Genomic DNA, 19,626 nt, shown 5'->3' with positions numbered 1-19,626 from the left:
CAAGCAGTGATAGTAAGTAATTTTTTTAATGGAATTCTGAATGGTGAAATTGACGGCTGAAAAGTAAAACTATTAAAAACAAAATGCTTAAAGTGACACCAATTGAAGTGTCTGGACTAATGGCTTTTTTTTTAAAGCAATGATGTGAAGGATTATTTTTGGAATTAAAAATGTATTGAGTTGTCAGTCATTGAGGAAGAGTCATCTCATTGGAAAAAAACATAAAACACAAGGATCTTTCCTTAAGTGTTAACTTATTTTCTATTTTTGGACATATTTATAGGGGCCACAATGAATGCATTAATACCAAATCCTTCAACAGATGTGAGGCAACTTTCACAGGTGTTTCTGTTCCATTTTGGAAATCTGTTGAGCAGGAATTTTGAGTTAAAATGTTATTATTTAGTACCACCTCCATACTTTGTAACCCATAATAGCTTTTCAATTTACTATTTTGTATACATTTCCATAGGGATGGCATTTATTGCTCAGTTGCAATTTAATTTCACTGTAATATATCACCTCATATGAGAGGCTAGTTCCAGAATGCATTGAAAAAGGTGGAACCAGCTAGCTGTTATGAAGTAGTTGGATGTGGGATCACTTCTATGACTTTCCTGCCCACATACATGAAAAGTTTTTTATTAAGAGAAAGACTACATAGGTTAGCTAATTTGGAGGAGGCAGAAAGGTGTCTAAGGCTGTTCTTGCCTGTCTCTTCAGGCTCTGTTGAGAAGCATTCTTGAAGGCCTGAAGCAAGTCATCTGTATTCCTGTGCAATTAGTGTAATACGAGGTATAACTCAGAATTTACAATGGCAAAGTTGGTGTGTGACTGACCTTTCACATGTTAAAGGTGCTACATTTTCTTTTTTTGTAATGTGGCAGAAATGAATTGGGTCTAAAATACAAACATCATAACTTGCATTTATATAGTGTCATGGACCTGTAATTTTTCTCCTCTGATTAAAAATAGTGTCTGTGTGCCTTTAAGACTTTGTTAAAAAAAAAAGTGCACCTTTAAGGGAGAAAGTTCTGGAAACACTATCAGCTGCATTTGATTACCCTGGGCAACAGCAGGAAAGCGTGGTCACATGGTATGATGTTTCCACTTTGCTTGTGTGGAACTGGCAGAATCCAGCTGAAACCGGTTAGATTTGGAGAGACTTTCCAGTGAGGCGTACTGAAGAAAAGGAGCTGTTTTATTCTCTCTCAGCAAAAATTCTACAATGAGCTTCAAGCCAAGTTAATTCCCTGAGTAAAGAAAAGCTGCCTTTGTCAAGAATCTGAATTTCTGTGCTCGTCGTTCAAAGAACTGTTTAATTGCTTGCTGCAGCCAAAGAGTTGCCTATCTTCTGAAGACTATTTTCATCAAATCAACATTAGACGACCTCATCCATCAGGAACGTAACCTACAAAAACTTTTATTTATTCTGAAGCAACAGCTAATTTTTTAAAACTCTGCTTTTAAAACTGGTTAACTGCTAGTTTTTGTGTGTGTGAATGGGGAATTGGATTAAAATAAGTTGTAAGGTCTTTTAGACATAGGTTTATCTTAATAGTGTTTAAGATTTAGCTTTTTAATTTAATTTGTTGTCTAAAGGTACCTGGTTTGGTGTTTCATTCTGGGGTTACTAGAGTATTTAATTTGGCTGTTTTCTCATTGGGTGTGATAGCTTCATATGCTGTGACCTGTGGATTGATGGGACTGAATTGATGGTGCGTTGCTCCCGCCGCAGTCATAACAATAGTAGCTTTTAAATTCAAAAATGTTTCCAAGGTGTTTTACGAAGGAAAGGGTGGAAAGGAGAATAAAAGAAGAAATAAAGGAGTAGTTACTGGACACGATCAGAGTTAGGAGAGGTTACCAACAGTTTGACCAAAAACATGGGTTTTGAGAAGATTTTTAAAGGTACAGCAAGAGATGTGAAAGATAAAATCAGAAAATGCTGGAAATACTCAGGTCTGGCAGCATATAACCCTATTTCTCACTGCACAGTTGCTGCCAGACCTGTTGAGCATTTCCAGCATTTTTGTTTTAATTTCAGATTTCCAGCATCTGTAGTATTATACTTTTGTGGAAAGATGGATGAGGTTTAGCTAGCGAGCTTCAAAGAGTAGGACTTGAGTGGCTTTTTTTTCATGCCACAGATGAAAGGAGAGTTGATTGCAGCAAAGATAAATTGCTGCCAATTTCTCTGGAATCCACCCTGTAATTTAAACCATGTAGATTTGAAAATGGCAGACAGACAATCAGTTTGAAATAGTTTTTATGACATAAACAGGACATAAAGCTAAACTGATCTGTCTTGGTAGTATTGTCATCATTGGGTCTTTCTTACTTTTAACCGGTGTGATTCTACATATTGATTTAATTTATTTTGGAAAATTTATTAATTCTGATTTTTATTTTTTTATTTTCTCCGTAGTACAATGATAACGATGATCACTGCACTAATAAAAATGAACTGACCCAAGGAGATAAACTTAGGGTCCTGAAGAGTAGACGACCAGCTCGAGCTGTAACCACTGGATCAATAAAGTGAGTATCTTTTAGGAACAGTTGTGCTGTCAGAAATAAACATTTGTATCTGATAACTTGTAGGCCAAAAATGCTGTGGGAAAGTTTGAGCTTTTACTTTTGGATGAATTTTTGTCCTTTATGCAGATAAGGGATGTTGTTTCTGGAGAGTGGAAAACATTCCTATTTCAGATACTTAGTGTCTACATCATGTGCTCCTGGGTCAAGAATAACAGTTAGCTGGAGAGCAAACATTCCTGTGCAGTGCCTCGGTAATGTGCCTTAATGCCAATTTCAAGCGTATCTCTATTGTATTATGGATAGCTCCATAACCCATATCAGTTATCAATATGGCCTTTCAAATGAGCACCAGGTCATCTGAGCATTTTTGTTCTCCGATTCCACAGTTGCTGATTTGTCCAAAATCATTCCACATGGCCCTTCAAACAAGCACAGGAGGAATCTTTCATCCTGTCAGTCTGGGCTGACCGAACCTGCTCTTAAGTGGGAGAACTGTGTGCTAACCTACTGTATCACCCAGCCTCGAAGCTTGTGGTTTTTGCCTTGAGGATCTATGTTGTTGTATTTTAGGCTGTATCCTCCTTTATGCCATCTGAGCTGAATGTCCTTTATTTGAAAAAAGCCTTGGGACAATCTTGATGTATTTTATGCTCAAATGGAATAAAGAAAGATGCAGCTTAGATGCAATGAAATTAATCTTTAATGCAAAAGTCATAAACCAGAGATTGGGTCATGCTGTCAGTTAGATCTCAATCAGAATTAACCTAAATTGATGGTTATAAAAGTAGGAAATGTATATTCCCATTTTAGTATTAATGTGATGCATGAAACTTGTGCTTTGGGGTTTGTGTGACTGCTGTTAATTGTAGTAGTACAAACTTTCCTGTAGATGGCTTAGTGTAGAGGTCTGCAACTTCTGGCTTTGGAGCCGCATGCGGCTCATTAAGGACTCGGGCGGCTGCCGACCTTGATTAATGGAACCCATTTTGATAATTAAATGGCTTGTTTCATTCTTTTAAACTTTGATTAACGTTGTACTTGTGAAAAAGTATCGTTTAATGAGCAACTGTTCTGTAAAAACCTTCAAAATGTTGTTGAAATGTCTGTCTTGTTTTTATTATTGGCATTTGAGTAACAGCATTGCGACTCATATTGTGTTTTTGACTAAGTTTTAAAAATGGCTGCTCTTGTTATTGAGGTTGCTGACCCCTGGCTTAGTGTCTTGTAGTGACATTGGTTAGGTTTGTTGCACGTACTGTTGATGAAACATGAAATTTTAATGTTCTATAAGAACTGCTAGAAAAGTATCCAGCATAGCAATTGTGTTTTTTTTTTAAACTGTGGTGGGGTCTCTTCTCCCCTGTCTCTTCTTACCTCCTTGTCCTGAAGGGAATAACATGCTGGGATGTAGATGAATGGATGCTGGCAGCAATCTGGTGCTTTTCTAAATATCAATGCGTTTGTAGGTTAATGTAAACCGTATATGTTGACCGATTAATGAATGATGGGCATTACACCTGAGCATGAAATAACTAGTGATTTGGAGCAGGACCCGAAAAGCCCTCTTCCCTTTTTTCTTGTTCCCCTCGCCTTACAGGACATTAAAGCTGGTTGTAACAACCCCTTGCCAACAGCTAAATCACAATGTTATAGCATAGAGACAGACTATGCAGCCCATCAAGTGTCTTTTTTTCTCCATTAGCCACCTAGGATAGTCCCACCCTTCTGCTCACTCCAGATAGACATCAAACATTTTTTTTTCAAGCAGCTAACTAATTCCTCTTTGAAGAAATTTATAGGCCCTGCTTCAACAATGTTATTCGTCCATATGTTAACTACTCTCAAGTTTTTTTTTCTCTTGCATTTTCTTTAATTTAATGGGTGGCACAGTGGCGCAGTGGTTAGCACTGCAGCCTCACAGCTCCAGGGACCCGGATTCAGTTCTGGGTACTGCCTGTGCGGAGTTTTCAAGTTCTCCCTGTGAGCGCGTGGGTTTTCGCCGGGTGCTCTGGTTTCCTCCCACAGCCAAAAACATGCGGGTTGATAGGTAAATTGGCCATTGTAAATTATCCCTAGTGTAGGTAGGTGGTAGGGAATATGGGATTACTGCAGGGTTAGTATAAATGGGTGGTTGTTGGTCGGCACAGACTCGGTGGGCCGAAGGGCCTGTTTCAGTGCTGTATCTCTAAATAAATAAAAAATTCTTTATATCTTAAATTTGTTGCTTCTTGTTGCTGTTTCAGAAACAGATTGTTTCCACTGGCACTGTACTCACAGCCTAATAAAGGAGAGCTAGCCCAAATTTGTTAACGGCAAATCATATTTTATGGGCCCCACTGAGGTGGGGGGCCACGGAGTATTGAGATAGGTGGCAGGGAGCGGAGAGCCTGTCACCAAGCGATTTTCCCAGGATAGGCTGACGATGGCTTTCCCACCCAGAGCCCAGTTGAGGCCCTTAAGTAACCAATTAAGGGCCTCTTCCTAGCACTGCTGGGATCGTACCAGTGGCGGGGGGTCTCCGCCACACAGGAGGTCGCCTTGTAACATGAGGGTCACTCCCTGCAGGCTTGGGGTTTGCCCCTCCTCCGGGCAATCTGTGGCCCACTGAGGATACCCCGCTGAGAACCACTTCAATCCCTCGCCCCTACTAGCCAGGGCCTTCCGGACTGGCCCCGGCAACCGCGCTTCACCTAGCTCTGGTCTGGGGTTCCAGCACTGGGCCTGGGTCCGAGGCCGCTGCAGTACTGGCAGTGGCCACTGCTCCCAGTGGGAGCTGCCAATACTGCTGAGCTGGCAGCTGGCAGACCTCTGACTGGCAGCTCATGGAGGCAGGATCCCCATCTTTAAAGGCATTAGAGTGCATTTGAAGGGTTCAAGCTGAGCACATTTATAATCCGTCTTTAGGTTGCTGACACTGCACACCTGTTGGCAACCCACCATATCATGGCAATCCTATTCTATTCAGCCTACCTCTTTCTAATCGTATCCTTTGTTTCTATTCTATCAATAATACTGTGGTCAGTGCTCCTTTTGAACTTTCCTCTTGTTTCTCCTAAGTTTCAAGCATCTTGTCCTACCTGCTCTTCCTTCTCCATTTTTATTATGTTGAAAATCCAGACTCATTGAGATCCATAAAAACCATGGATCAAACTTAGAATTATCTCAATAACTATGGTTCATTATTGTGCTGTGTGGTGTATTGACCAATCTGGTGGAAGGATAGAAGAAAAGATGAGGTTTTTAAATCAACATATCGGCCTTATTATTTTCTGATACTTCCAGGTTCAGCATTTGAAATGGTTCTTGATCCCATAATAAATTCACCCCAGCAACATGACACTATTTCTTTTTTTGAGGGTTGCATGGGGAATCATGAAATTGCTGAAAAAAAAATCTTCTGAATTTGATACACATGTAGCAATGTCTTTGTGAACAATCTCCAGCTAAAGTTAAAGCCTGCGGTTCTATTTAACTTACGGAAGTGTGTGGAACTAATTTAAAATTTAGTCATAAAGATTATTTTTTGAGTGTCATGTTGGAGATCATTTGCAAGAACTGCCTCTGTGGCTATTAGTAAAATGTATTGACTTGTCTGGTTTGGAATTGAGCAATGTAGACCAGAAATGTCCCCATTTCAGTCCCTGCCTTTATTAATTTAGCTGATCTCGGCTGTAGTGCCAGAGGTTACAATTTCCCTGGGCCAGAGAGGAAAATCAATGATGATTCTGCACCTGAGCACTATCCAGTGATTGTGCTGAAAAATTAATGTATAAATCTTGAGTGAGGTTAAAATTAGGATGGACTTTATGGTTGGCTAGCCTTCTAAAACTTGCTATTTAGGCTCACAGTCAAAGGCAAGCACTTAAACAAATTACTGGGAGGTAACTACTGCTTGTATTAACCATACCCCAGTATGAGTTAATGTCTTGAAGAAAGTAAGGGAGAAAATGTGTGGGAGAGAAAAACGCACCATTTTCAAGTTAGGGATTCATGTTTTTTTGTTGTTTGCTATTTACTATTATAGAATTTGTAGGTCAGTTACTAAAGGCTTATTCATCTTTGTGGGCAATGAGTAATTTAATTGCTTTGGAGCCCTGTCCTCGATGAATGAGCCAGATAGGGCGGCACAGTGGCGCAGTGGTTAGCACCGCAGCCTCACAGCTCCAGGGACCCGGGTTCGATTCCGGGTACTGCCTGTGTGGAGTTTGCAAGTTCTCCCTGTGTCTGCGTGGGTTTTCTCCGGGTGCTCCGGTTTCCTCCCACAAGCCAAAAGACTTGCAGGTTGATAGGTAAATTGGCCATTATAAATTGTCACTAGTATAGGTAGGTGGTAGGGAAATATAGGGACAGGTGGGGATGTTTGGTAGGAATATGGGATTAGTGTAGGATTAGTATAAATGGGTGGTTGATGTTCGGCACAGACTCGGTGGGCCGAAGGGCCTGTTTCAGTGCTGTATCTCTAATCTAATCTAATCTAATCTTTAAGCATGCTGAAGCTTAATTATATGTGCAGAATTTTACAAATAAATAGAATAATACCACAAGAATAATCCAAATTACTTTTGGTGAGGGGGGGGGGGGAAACGAGCAACACATTTTAAAATTAATTTGTAAAAGTACTTGGACTTGGGATTAAATTGCACAAAGGCTATAGATGTAGTTGATCTAATGATATAGATACCACAGAAGCAACAACTTGCAATTATGTAGCACCTTTAAAATAGTACAATATCCCAAGGCACTTCACAGGAGCATTATTTAACAAAATTTGATACTGAGCCACATGAGACATTTGGACTGGTGAGGTAGGTTCTAAGGAGTATCTTAAAGAAGGAGCGAGAGGTAGAGATGTGGGGAGGAAATTCCATGGTCTAAGGCAGCAGTTTTGGATGAGTTCAAGCTTACAGAGGATGCAAGGTGGGAGAGTGACCAGGAATAGTCGAGTCTGGAGGTAACAAATACATGGATGAGGGCTTCAGCCGCAGATGAACTGAGGAAGGGGCAGAGATGGGCAATTGTATGGAGATAGAAATAGGCGGTCTTGGTGTTGGAGAGATTATGGGGTCAGAATCTCAGCTCCCAGGTCAAATACGATGCCAAGGTTTATGAATGTTCTGGTTCAGCCTCAGACAGAGGCCAAGGAGAGATTGCAGTTTGGTGGTTAGAGAAAGCAGTTTGTGGTGGAGACCGAAAACCATGGCTTTGATCTTCCCAATATTTAATTGAAGGAAATTTCTGCTCATCCAGTACTGGATACCTGACAAGTAGTGAGTCAAAGTGGAACGGTTGAGAAAAATGGTAGTGAGGTATAGCTGAGTGTTATCGATTTCCACATGCACGCTGACATGATGGCAGGATGATGTTGCTGAGGGGCAGCATGTAGATGAGAAATAGCAGTTTGAGACGGGGATATCCACAGGGGACTCCTGTACTACCTGCCTGTGCTGCCTACTCTGCCTGGTGGTCACCCATCCCTTTTCTGCCTGTGCAGCCATTACCTGTGGTGTGACCACCTCACTAAACATGCTATCCACGATGTCCTCAGCATCGCGGATGCTCCGCAGTGAATCCACCTGCAGCTCTAGCTCCATGATGCGGGTAGTCAGTAGCTGCAGATGGATACACTTCCTGCACACATGGTTGTCAGGGACACTAGAAGCATCCCTGATTTCCCACATAATGCAGAAGAAGCCATTGCAAGTGATACTGTGGCTAAAGCTGGATAGATAAAAATGGAACCAGGCAAGAGCAGTCCCACCCAGCTGGACAACAGGAAAGGCATGGGGGAGGATGATGAAACATAAATCTATTGTGTAACATTAAATTAAAAAATTCATAATTTAAAAACAAAAGCCAAAAAGAATTTTTTTTTTTTGTGCGAAGGATAGTAGGTTTGGAGAATGTTACCATGGACAACAGCTGAAGTGGACAGTTTAAATGGGTTCATGATGTAATTGAATACATTTATCGAGAGAGGGAGGAGATTAGGAGATTTGATGAGAAAGTGGATAAGTGGAGTTGACTCCTGAAAGGGTAGGCTCGTTGGACCCAAGGACATCCTTACTCTATTCCTAAATGATGTGTTCTTTGAACTATATGGAGTGCTTGCGTATTTTCACAACTTTTAATTTTGAAAGTATCCTGTTCATACTTTAGCAATAGATTGTTTTGTTGTGGTGCGATCATTTGACTTCCATGTGCTTTCTACTTTTTCCAAGTTCCAGCTTTGCAAAATGTTCTTTTGTGGTTGTAACCCATGGATGGTAAAGTTGCTATCTTTAAGGCAGCCAGTAGATCAGGGCACTATTGAAAGCCAGGACTGGTGCAGTGGTCATTGAGACTTGGGTGTCAACCAACAATGGCTGCTATTGTGAAACTTGGAGTGAAATCAGGTGTTTTTGTTCTGCTCATTTTCGTCCCAGCTTGAGTTTAATTTTCTGTCTGCTTCCGTGTTGTTGTCATGGTCATCTATATTCTAATAATGTATATAGGTCTATTTTTTCTCATTCTCTCGCTGCCTCCCCCTCCCCCCACCCCAAATCGGCCATACCTTTTCTTCTTTCTGGCACCGTTCTTTCTCAATCAACTGAGGGACAGCACTTCTCCACAACTAATGCTAGTTATGTAGTTAACCAACAGAAGTTTGGCTTCTTGTTGAAAAATTTCCACCCAAGGTGGAATGCTCTGCTGCCATATTGTGAATACCATCTAAATAGCATCATTGAGGGTAGGTGTATCTAAACTGTGAACGTGATTAAAATGTCTCACTCTATTTATTTGGTTTGGGAGTCCAGGCTTCTACCTGCAGCTTTATTGGATGTGTATGGAAGATATAACCAAAAGGATCAGTTTTGTCAGTGCTAAGGAACTGAATGTGTTTTTTAAGTCCTGGGTCAGTCATATCAGTAGCAATAATACTGATTATGCACTAGTATAATTGTAATATTAACATCACCCTTGGGCATGTTTGCGATTCAGTTCAGTGGCAAATAGAGATGAAATGTGGACATCTTTGTACTGTGGAGACCTGTGCCTCATAGGAAGAGTTGAAACTCCTCAACAAATTTGAATTAGCATCCTTATAAATTTGTTAAGAAGGGAGCTTTTCATCCTTCGGTGTGACTTAGTTTGAACAGTCATACTGGAGGTGATGGGGCAGTGTATTTCAGCAATTGCACCAACCGTGCTGTCCACCTGGAGATACCTGTTGTAATTCCGGCTTCACATAGCTTTTCTTGTGCCCAACAAAAAGAAATCCAATTCAAATGGGCAGTTTAAACTTCATATGAAGACTTTGCCCGGTGCATGCATCTCAAATTAATTTATATACAATGAACAACTTTGTTTCTGTGTATATCACTGCAGAAGACTGTTGATGTCAGTCACACCAGACATTTGTGTAATGGAAAAAAGTTTCACATTGGTTTATTCAGATAGTGATTTAGAAAAGCAAGCAGTCATAGCAAATTTGTAGTCACTCCAAAGAACGCAACAGTCTTGGATTAAAAATTGAATTAAACTTGCAACTAGATCTTGATGGTAACACGTATTCTGAACTTGGTTCCATGATGCTTACACATAAAAGTATCGACTTATCCACTGGGCTCAATCGCCTGATAAAGCAGAACTTGCCTTTTATCTGGCTCTTAAGTTAACAATTATACTTACATTCTGCTTTGAAACGAGAACTGAAATAGAGGGAAATTATAGGTCGCTTTTGCAATTTGCCTTTCAGAAATAGAGATCAGGAATAAGGAAAATGATCTAATGTTTTATTCCTGTGAAGCATAATGAGGAGCCTTCATTTTGCATGTTAGAGGTGAGTCATCCCTCTTGAAATGGCTTCTACACATGACCTCAATATGAGACATGCTGTTCTAGAAAGTAAACCAAATATCTTTAACCGTGCTCCAAAAAGAACCTATTGACCGACAAGTTACCATAACAAAATATTACGGCCTCAAAATTTCAGGAGACGCGCTCTGTCAGCAGATGTGCGGTGGAGTGGACGTTCCAGTCACCAATGGAGCTGGCAAATTGCAGGTATGGAGACATTAGACATACCAAGGAAGGGTCAAAAATACATCACGCCACCCGTCACAGTGGATGGCTTGGAAAGTCAGAGCAGCACTATGTCTTTTCGTTGCAGTGCAAGAACACCTCGCTGTATGCCAAAGAGCATCTAGACTTTGCAGCTGCAAAAGAAGCAGTTGGCCTATCTCTAGAATATAATATATCCCTGTTGAGTTCAATTACTTGCTCCTCGTTTCAGTTTGGAGCCTTTACAGGCCCAACATGGAACCTAAGTAAATACCGTTGCGCCTATCAGGAAATTAATTGGGTGGAATTTCCTAGGAAAGCTTGGCAGCTACCTTCATTATTCACCTTGATGTAGGGGTGTCAGAAAAAGATCTGCCCATGGTAGGGGGCATCTCAGCAAATTTCCTCCATATCTCAATGGAACTGTGTAATACCCCTTCTGCAGTTACGCCGGAGATGCATCCACTGTTAGCGCAGTTATTTCACCCCCAAAGTCATCTGTGATATTAAAAACCCGAGATCTTTAATCCATCCCGTGGCATTAGAGTATAAAACTTGTGTCTTAACCATTGAATGATCTCGTATGCTTCTCAACACAGACTAAGATCTGTGCTTGAAGCTAGTTCTTAATTATTATGGAAGGGCATCAAGCACTAGGCCCCAGCAATATCCTGTTTATAGTGTTATGCTTCAAACCTAGCCACGGCTCTAGCCAAGCTGTTTCAACGCAGCCACCAGAACGCTCCGATCTACCAGTAATATGGAAAATTGCCCAGGTATGTCCCATCCATAAAAAGCAGGACAAATCTAATTTGGCCAATTAATGCCCATCATTACACGGTCAATCACCAGCAAAGTGATGGAAGGTGTCATTGACAGTGCTATCAGTGGCAATTCACTCAGCAATAACCTGCTCACCAGTGCTCAGTTTGATTCCACCAAAACCACTAGGCTCCACACCTCATTACAGCCTCAGTCCAAACATGGATAAAGGAACAGAATTCCAGAGGTGAAGTGAGAGTGACGGCCCTTGACAAAAGGCAGCATTTGACAGAGTGTGGCATCAAGGAACCCTAGCAAAATTCAAGTCAACAGGAATCGAGGGAAATTTTTTATTCATTCATGGGATGTGGGTGACGCTGGCCAGGCCAGCATTTATTGCCCATCCCTAACTGCCCTTGAGAAGGTGGTGGTGAGCTGCCTTCTTGAACCGCTGCAGTCCATTTGGGGTAGGTACACCCACAGTGCTGTTAGGAAGGGAGTTCCAGGATTTTGACCCAGCGACAGTGAAGGAACGGCGATATAGTTCCAAGTCAGGATGGTGTGTGACTTGGAGGGGAACTTGCAGGTGGTGGTGTTCCCATGTATTTGCTGCCCTTGTCCTTCTAGTTGGTAGAGGTTGCGGGTTTGGAAGGTGTTGTCTAAGGAGCCTTGGTGCATTGCTGCAGTGCATCTTGTGGATGGTACACACTGCTGCCACTGTGTCGGTGGAGGGAGTGAATGTTTGTAGCTGGGGTGCCAATCTGGCGGGCTGTTTTTGTCCTGGATGGTGTCGAGCTTCTTGAGTGTTGGAGCTGCACCCATCCAGGCAAGTGGAGAGTATTCCATCAAACTCCTGACTTGTGCCTTGTAGATGGTGGACAGGCTTTGGGGAGTCAGGAGGTGAGTTACCCGCCTCAGGATTCCTAGCTTCTGACCTGCTCTTGTAGCCACGGTATTTATATGGCTTCTCCAGTTCAGTTTCTGGTCAATGGTAGCCTGTAAGATGTTGATAGTGGGGGATTCAGCGATGGTAATGCTGTTGAATGTCAAGGGGAGATGGTTAGATTCTCTCTTGTTGGAGATGGTCATTGCCCGGCGCTTGTGTGGCGCGAATGTTACTTGCCACATCAGCCCAAGCCTGGATATTGTCCAGGTCTTGCTGCATTTCTACATGGACTGCTTCAGTATCTGAGGAGTCACGAATGGTGCTGAACATTGTACAATCATCAGCGAACATCCCCACTTCTGACCTTATGATTGAAGGAAGGTCATTGATGAAGCAGCTGAAGATGGTTGGGCCGAGGACACTACCCTGAGGAACTCCTGCAGTGATGTCCTGGAGCTCAGATGATTGACCTCCAACAACCACAAAACCATCTTCCTTTGCGCTAGGTATGACTCCAGCCAGTGGAGGGTTTTCCCCCTGATTCCCATTGACTTCAGTTTTGCTCGGGCTCCTTGATGCCATACTCTGTCAAATGCTGCCTTGATGTCAAGGGCAGTCACTCTCACCTCACCTCTTGAGCTCAGCTCTTTTGTCCATGTTTGAACCAAGGCTGTAATGAGGTCAGGAGCTGAGTGGCCTTGGCGGAACCCAAACTGAGCGTCACTGAGCAGGTTATTGCTAAGCAAGTGCCGCTTGATGGCACTGTTGATGACACCTTCCATCACTTTACTGATGATTGAAAGTAGGCTAATGAGGCGGTAATTGGCCGGGTTGGACTTGTCTTGCTTTTTGTGTACAGGACATATCTGGGCAATTTTCTACATTGCAGGGTAGATGCCAGTGTTGTAGCTGTACTGGAACAGCTTGGCTAGGGGCGCAGCAAGTACTGGAGCACAGGTCTTCAGTACTATTGCCGGAATATTGTCAGGGCCCATAGCTTTTGCAGTATCCAATACCTTCAGTCGTTTCTTGATATCACGCGGAGTGTATTGAATTGGCTGAAGTCTGGCATCTGTGATGCTGGGGACTTCAGGAGGAGGCCGAGATGGATCATCAACTCTGCTCTTCTGGCTGAAGATTGTTGCAAATGCTTCAGCCTTATCTTTCGCACTGATGTGCTAGGTTCCCCCATCATTGAGGATGGGGATATTTGTGGAGCCGCCACCTCCAGTTAGTTGTTTAATTGTCCACCACCATTCACGGCTGGATGTGGCAGGACTGCAGAGCTTCGATCTGATCCGTTGGATATGGGATCGCTTAGCTCTGCTGCTTATGCAGTTTGGCATGCAGATAGTCCTGTGTTGTAGCTTCACCACGTTGACACCTCATTTTGAGGTATGCCTGGTGCTGCTCCTGGCATACCCTCCTGCACACTTCATTGAACCAGGGTTGGTCTCCTGGCTTGATGGTACTGGTAGAGTGGGGGATATGCCGGGCCGAGTTTACAGATTGTGGTTGAGTGCAATTCTGCTGCTGATGGCCCACAGCGTTTCATGGATGCCCAATTTTGCATTGCTAGATCTGTTCGAAATCTATCCCAGTTAGCATGGTGATAGTGCCACACAACACGACGGACGGTATCCTCAATGTGAAGGTGGGACTTCGTCTCCACAAGGACTGTGCGGTGGTCACTCCTACCATACAGTCATGGACAGAAGCATCTGCAGTAGGCAGATTGGTGAGGACGAGGTCAAGTATGTTTTTCCCTCGAGTTTGTTCCCCCACCACCTGCCGCAGACCCAGTCTAGCAGCTATGTCCTTTAGGGCTCGGTCAGTAGTGGTGCTACCGAGCCACTCTTGGTGATGGACATCGAAGTCCCCCACCCAGAGTACATTTTGTGCCCTTGCCACCCTCAGTGCCTCCTCCAAGTGGTGTTCAAGATGGTAGAGTATTGAGTCATCAGCTGAGGGAGGGCGGTAGGTGGTAATCAGTAGGAGATTACCTTGCCCTTGTTTGACCTGATGCCATGAGACTTCATGGGATCCGGAGTCCATGTTGAGGACTCCCAGGGCAACTCCCTCCCTACTGTATACCACTGTCCCGCCACCTCTGGTGGGTCTGTCCTGCCGGTGGGACAAGACATACCCGGGGATGTTGATGGCAAGGTCTGGGACATTGTCTGTAAGGTATGATTCCGTGAGTATGACTATGTCAGGCTGTGGCTTGACTAGTCTGTGGGACAGCTCTCCCAACTTTGGCACGAGCCCCCAGATGTTAGTAAGGACTGGTTGGAGTCACACAAAGGAAGATGATCATAGTTGTTGGAGGCCAACTATTTCAGGCCCAAGACATTGCTGCATATTCAGCTGCTTCATCAATGACCTTCCCTCCATCATAAGGTCAGAAGTGGTGATGTTTACTGATGATTGCAGCATATGCTCCATTCACAACTCCTGAAATCATGAAGCAGCTTTTGACCTCTTGCAGCAAGACCTGGACAATGTTCAGGCTTAATCTGATAAGTAGCAAGCAACATTTGTGTCATGCAAGTGCAAGGCAATGACCATCTCCAACAAGAGAAAGTGTAACCACCTACCCTTGACATTCAGTAGCATTTCCATTGTCGAATTCCCCCACCATCAACATTTTGGGGGTCGCCATTGGCCAGAAACTTAACTGGACCAGTCACATAATTGCTGTAGCTACAAGAGCAGGTCAGAGGCTGGGTGTTCTGAAAGTAACTCTCCTCCTGGTTCCCCAAAGCCTTTCCTCCTCCCACAAGGCACAAGCCAGGAGTGTGCTGGAATAGTGTCCACTTGCCTGGATGAGTGAAGCTCTAAGAACACTCAAGAAGCTCGACACCATCCAGGACAATGCAGCCCACTTGGTTGGCATCGAATCCATTACGTTAAAAAAAAAATCATTTCCTCCACCACTGGTGAACCTGGCTGCAATGTGTACCATTTACAAAATTCACTACAGCAGTTCATTAAGGCTTCTTCGGCATCTCCCAAACCTGCGACCTCTACCAACTAGAAGCACAAGGGAAGCAGGTACATGGGGACACTGCCACCTCCAAATGACTCTCCAAGTCACACACCATTCTGACTTGGAAATATACCTCTCATGTTCTTTCACTGCCACTGGGTCAAAGTCCTGGAACTCTCTCCTTATCAGCACTGTGAGAGTGCCTTCACTACATGGACTGCAGTGATTCAAGAAGGGGGCTGAAGGGCAATTAGGGATGGGTGATAATTGCTGGCCTTGCCAGCAGCAACTATATCTTGAATGAAAGAGCGTGGAAGTGAATAATCTATAACCAATTGTTTTTTTAGTTGTGTTCATTTTAATCTGCAATACAATGCAAAAATTCACATAAAAATACAAGCGAGGGTAATGCTGAAATATCTGTCATGGTGAACCATGCTGTATTATACACTGGCATGGTTTTATTTTCTTTCCATCTATAGGCTAGTTTCTAGCTTGGGTAAATGAAAATCAGTATTTTAAAGAAATTAATAACTTATTTCTTCCTGATTTCCTAAAATTTTTTCTGTAGATAAATACTTAGGTCCCCACACAATCGCCTTTAGCACCAGAGGACCGAGGTATCTGGGCGATGGACTTGTTGATCCTCTAGGTAGCACACAAGGTGACTTGTGACAAATCGTAATGGGAGGAGAAAAAGGATTCTCTTCACTGTAAAGTCATTGCCATCTTCATAGCCAGGTGTAATACCTGATAGCCCTAGGACACCAGACTACAATTCTGGGTGACTATTTTATAGAATCACAAAGTTTATGGCCCAGAAAGAAGCCACTTGATTCTTTGTGTCTGTGCTGGCTGGAAAAAGAGCCGCCCAGTCTAATCCCACTTTCCAGCATTTGGTCCCTAACCCTGCAGGTTACAGCACTTCAGGTGCACATCTGGGCACCTCTTAAATGAGAGTAGATTTTCTGCCTCTACCCCCCTTTCAGGCAGTGAGTTCCAGACCCCAACCACCCTCTGGGTGAAAACATTTTTCCTCCTCTCCCCTCTAATCTTTCTACCAATCGCTTTAAATCTCTGCCCCCTAGTCACTGACTTCTCTGCTAAGGTAAATAGTCCCTTCCCATCCACTCTTATCCAGGCCCCTCACAATTTTGTACATTTCAATCAATATTTCCTCAGCCTCCTCTGTTCCAAGGAGAACAATCCCAGCCTATCCAATCGTTCCTCATAGCTGCAGTTTTCCCGTCCTGGCAACATCCTTGTATATTGTCCTCTGTACCCTCTCCAGTGCAGTTACAACCTTTCTGTAATAGGGTGACCAGAACTGCACACAGTGCTCAAGTTGTGGCCTAACTAACTGCCTTCCAGCCACAAAAATACCCATCAACAATTACCCTTTGTTTCCTGCTACTGAGGCAATTTGTATCCAGCTTGCTACATTCTCCTAGATGCTATGGACTTTTATTTTTAACCAGTCTGCCATGTGGGACCTTGTTGAAAGCCTTGCTAAAATCCATGTCGACCACATCTTCTGCACAACCCTTATCAATCCTCCTTGTTACTTCCTCCAAAAAATTCAATAAGTTAGCCAGACACTACCTTCCCTTAACAAATCCATGCTGACTATACTTGATTAATCCGTGCCTTATAGACTTTATTTTGACTCTCTTTATTACCCTTTTGGACTCCCAAATTTTGTATTATCTATCTTATACCTAAATTAAAAATTACTGTATATACTTTCACAGTTTTCTGTTTGAACAGTTTTTCTTATTTCAGTAATGTTTGAATTTGAGAAAGAAGTATGTATGTTGTGATTTAATCAGCCACTCAAAATAATTAAAAACTTTCATTTATGTATCCTTATCGCATCTGAGATATCCCAAAGTGTTGCACGTACAAATACTTTTGAAGTGCAAATAGAGACAAGATTTGAAATTTAGATGAATCTTTTTCAATCTCTCAATCATATAGATAATTTAATTTCATTTGGCAAAATGTGACTTTGGAAGATTGCTCCTATAAGGATTTTTGTACCATATGTGCACCAGGTTACCACCTTTCTTTGTTGTAAGGCCTTATTCTGGGTTGTGCCTTGGATTTTTGTTCTTGTATATATCTGAATAAGTGCAGTAATGGCTCACTCCTCCTCTACAATTGACTTCAGTGTTTTTATGGTAGTTACGTTTGTAATGTGTTTCCAGAATCTATCTTGCACAAAGTTGTTGGTACAATCTTCAGTGGTATTGGTCTACGGATCCTACCTTGTTTAATACTAACATAATGCAGCAAGCGACTGCTTTGGCTTCTGATTGACCCCTGCTTCAGTTTCTAATGTGCTGTGTTGTCATCATCGTCGAGAAAGATCTGTGGAAATGGAGAAGTGTGACACCTGATCAAACATTGGCATAAGAGCTTTAGTTGGAAGATGTATGAGTTGGAAGAATCAATATGTCTACAATATGTTGCAGCTTGATTCCTCCAGGCATATTGGTTCCAGTTTTGAAAGAAAACTGCTCTGCTGAGCTATATCTCTTGTCAGCTTGTACAACAGGAGGAAAGCATCAAAGTCTTCTGGGTTGCATGTACATTCATCATCAACAGCCTTGGCGAGTTCAGAGGCCACATGGGGGGGAGGCTTGACCTCTGAGGTAAAGGGTCGTCATATGATGCCAGTGCAGCCTCAAACTGAGAGGCTGGCTGTGAACTCTCCTGATGAAGCAGGTTTGCAACAAATGTGGCATCAATCTACAGGTGAGACTTCGCTGCAGGTACTTTGCCTTGATGTTGAAGAAATCAGTGTTATGAAAGTGCTTCTATATTTTTAAGTATATGTTTTTTTGAGGGCTTATATTTAAATTGTGAATATGGATTCCTTGGAAGGCTAAAGATTTCATAGCAGCTGGACTTTGCTGTTGACAGTTCATTGAAAGGGCACAGCTGTTTAAAAACATTCTTGCTGGAAGTCATGTGCTTTAAGCAATAAACAACAGAAACCTTGGTGGTCTGGGAAGATGTTACAGGGAAGTGACAGATCAAGATTTAAAGGAGTCAGGAGGCTTGACTCTTCAGATATTGTTTTGGGTTCACTTTGGACAGTGTGTTTGGGGTGTGAACTGTTTTGAAGACAGTGGGAGAAAACCAGCCAAGAGAGCAGCCACCATCAGCTCACCCTCTTCCAACCTCTTTGAGAACTTCCTGAGAATCAAGTTGTAAGAAATAGAGAAACTGATACCGCATTTCTCCTGGAATGCCTGCCAAACTGATCGTCAATGTCGCCTGAAAGGAACTGTTCCAGAAAGATCCCAGTGATAGCCATCTACGCGTATTTGGGGCGCCAGACAAAAAGAAACAACTGATATATTTCCATATTTTTTCTTGAAAAATTAGTGAATATTTGACCAAAGTTTTAACTTAAAATACTAAGTTAAATGATTTCCCTTAGTTGATGCAGTGTTCAGTGCAGGACAAATTTAAATCCTATTATTGGGCTTTCAATAGGCTCTCCAGTGAGCATCCAGAACTGGACACAAGGTCCAAGGACAGCGATGTCCAACCTTTTCGCGTGGGGGTAGAGAGGAGGCGCATTACAATTTTTGTCTTACGTGGGCGGGCTGGTGAGACAATTTTGGAAAGATGAAGGCATTACAAATTTAACTGACTATTAATCAAAACAACAACGAATGTACATTTTTGTGAAGAAGCTTTAAATGAGATGACTAACTTATTGACTTACTTTCTCTTGACTATGTTGGACACTGATTTAGTGAGATACCTGGCAATTTGTACTTCCAAAAGTAGTCAATGTTTGTCCGCAAACGACTTGTAGCAATGCCGAGTACTCCGGGAAGATGTCCATCTGTAAGGAGTGATCCTCCGCCCCTCCTTTTCTCTCTCTCTCTCTCTCCTTCCTTCTCTCTCTCCCTCTCCCTCTTCCTTTCTCTCTCTCTCTCTCCCTCCCTCTCTCTCTCTCTCTCTCTCTCTCTCTCTCTCTCTCTCTCTCTCTCTCTCTCTTCCTTTCTCTCTCTCTCTCTCTCCTCTTTTTCTCTCTCTCTCTCTCTTTCTTTCTCTCTCTCTCTCTCTTTCTTTCTCTCTCTCTCTCTTCCTTTCTCTCTCTCTTCCTTTCTCTCATCTCTTCCTTTCTCTCTCTCTTCCTTTCTCTCTCTCTTCCTTTCTCTCTCTCTTCCTTTCTCTCTCTCTTCCTTTCTCTCTCTCTTCCTTTCTCTCTCTCTTCTTTCTCTCTCTTTCTTTCTCTCTCTCTTTCTTTCTCTCTCTCTTTCATTCTCTCTCTCTCTTTCTTTCTCTCTCTCTTTCTTTCTCTCTCTCTTTCCCTCTCTCTCTCTTTCCCTCTCTCTCTCTTTCCCCTCTCTCTCTCTTTCCCTCTCTCTCTCTTTCCCTCTCTCTA

General features: G+C 42.7%; 1 protein-coding gene across 6 annotated transcripts in view; it reads left to right on the top strand.

Moving 5' to 3' along the window:
• The window catches only part of LOC137369229 (dual specificity protein phosphatase CDC14A-like), a 132,739-nt gene that overhangs the window by 80,489 nt on the left and 32,624 nt on the right, over window positions 1–19,626 (top strand). For all 6 annotated transcript variants that reach the window (XM_068030103.1, XM_068030100.1, XM_068030102.1 and 3 more), the window contains one exon: window positions 2,429–2,541. In XM_068030103.1, the coding sequence (XP_067886204.1) occupies window positions 2,429–2,541 (113 nt within the window). The remainder of the gene's footprint in view (window positions 1–2,428; window positions 2,542–19,626) is intronic.

This window comes from Heterodontus francisci, chromosome 4, assembly GCF_036365525.1.
Source record: "Heterodontus francisci isolate sHetFra1 chromosome 4, sHetFra1.hap1, whole genome shotgun sequence".
Taxonomy (NCBI): domain Eukaryota; kingdom Metazoa; phylum Chordata; class Chondrichthyes; order Heterodontiformes; family Heterodontidae; genus Heterodontus; species Heterodontus francisci.
This window is presented reverse-complemented; position numbering and strand designations above follow the sequence as displayed.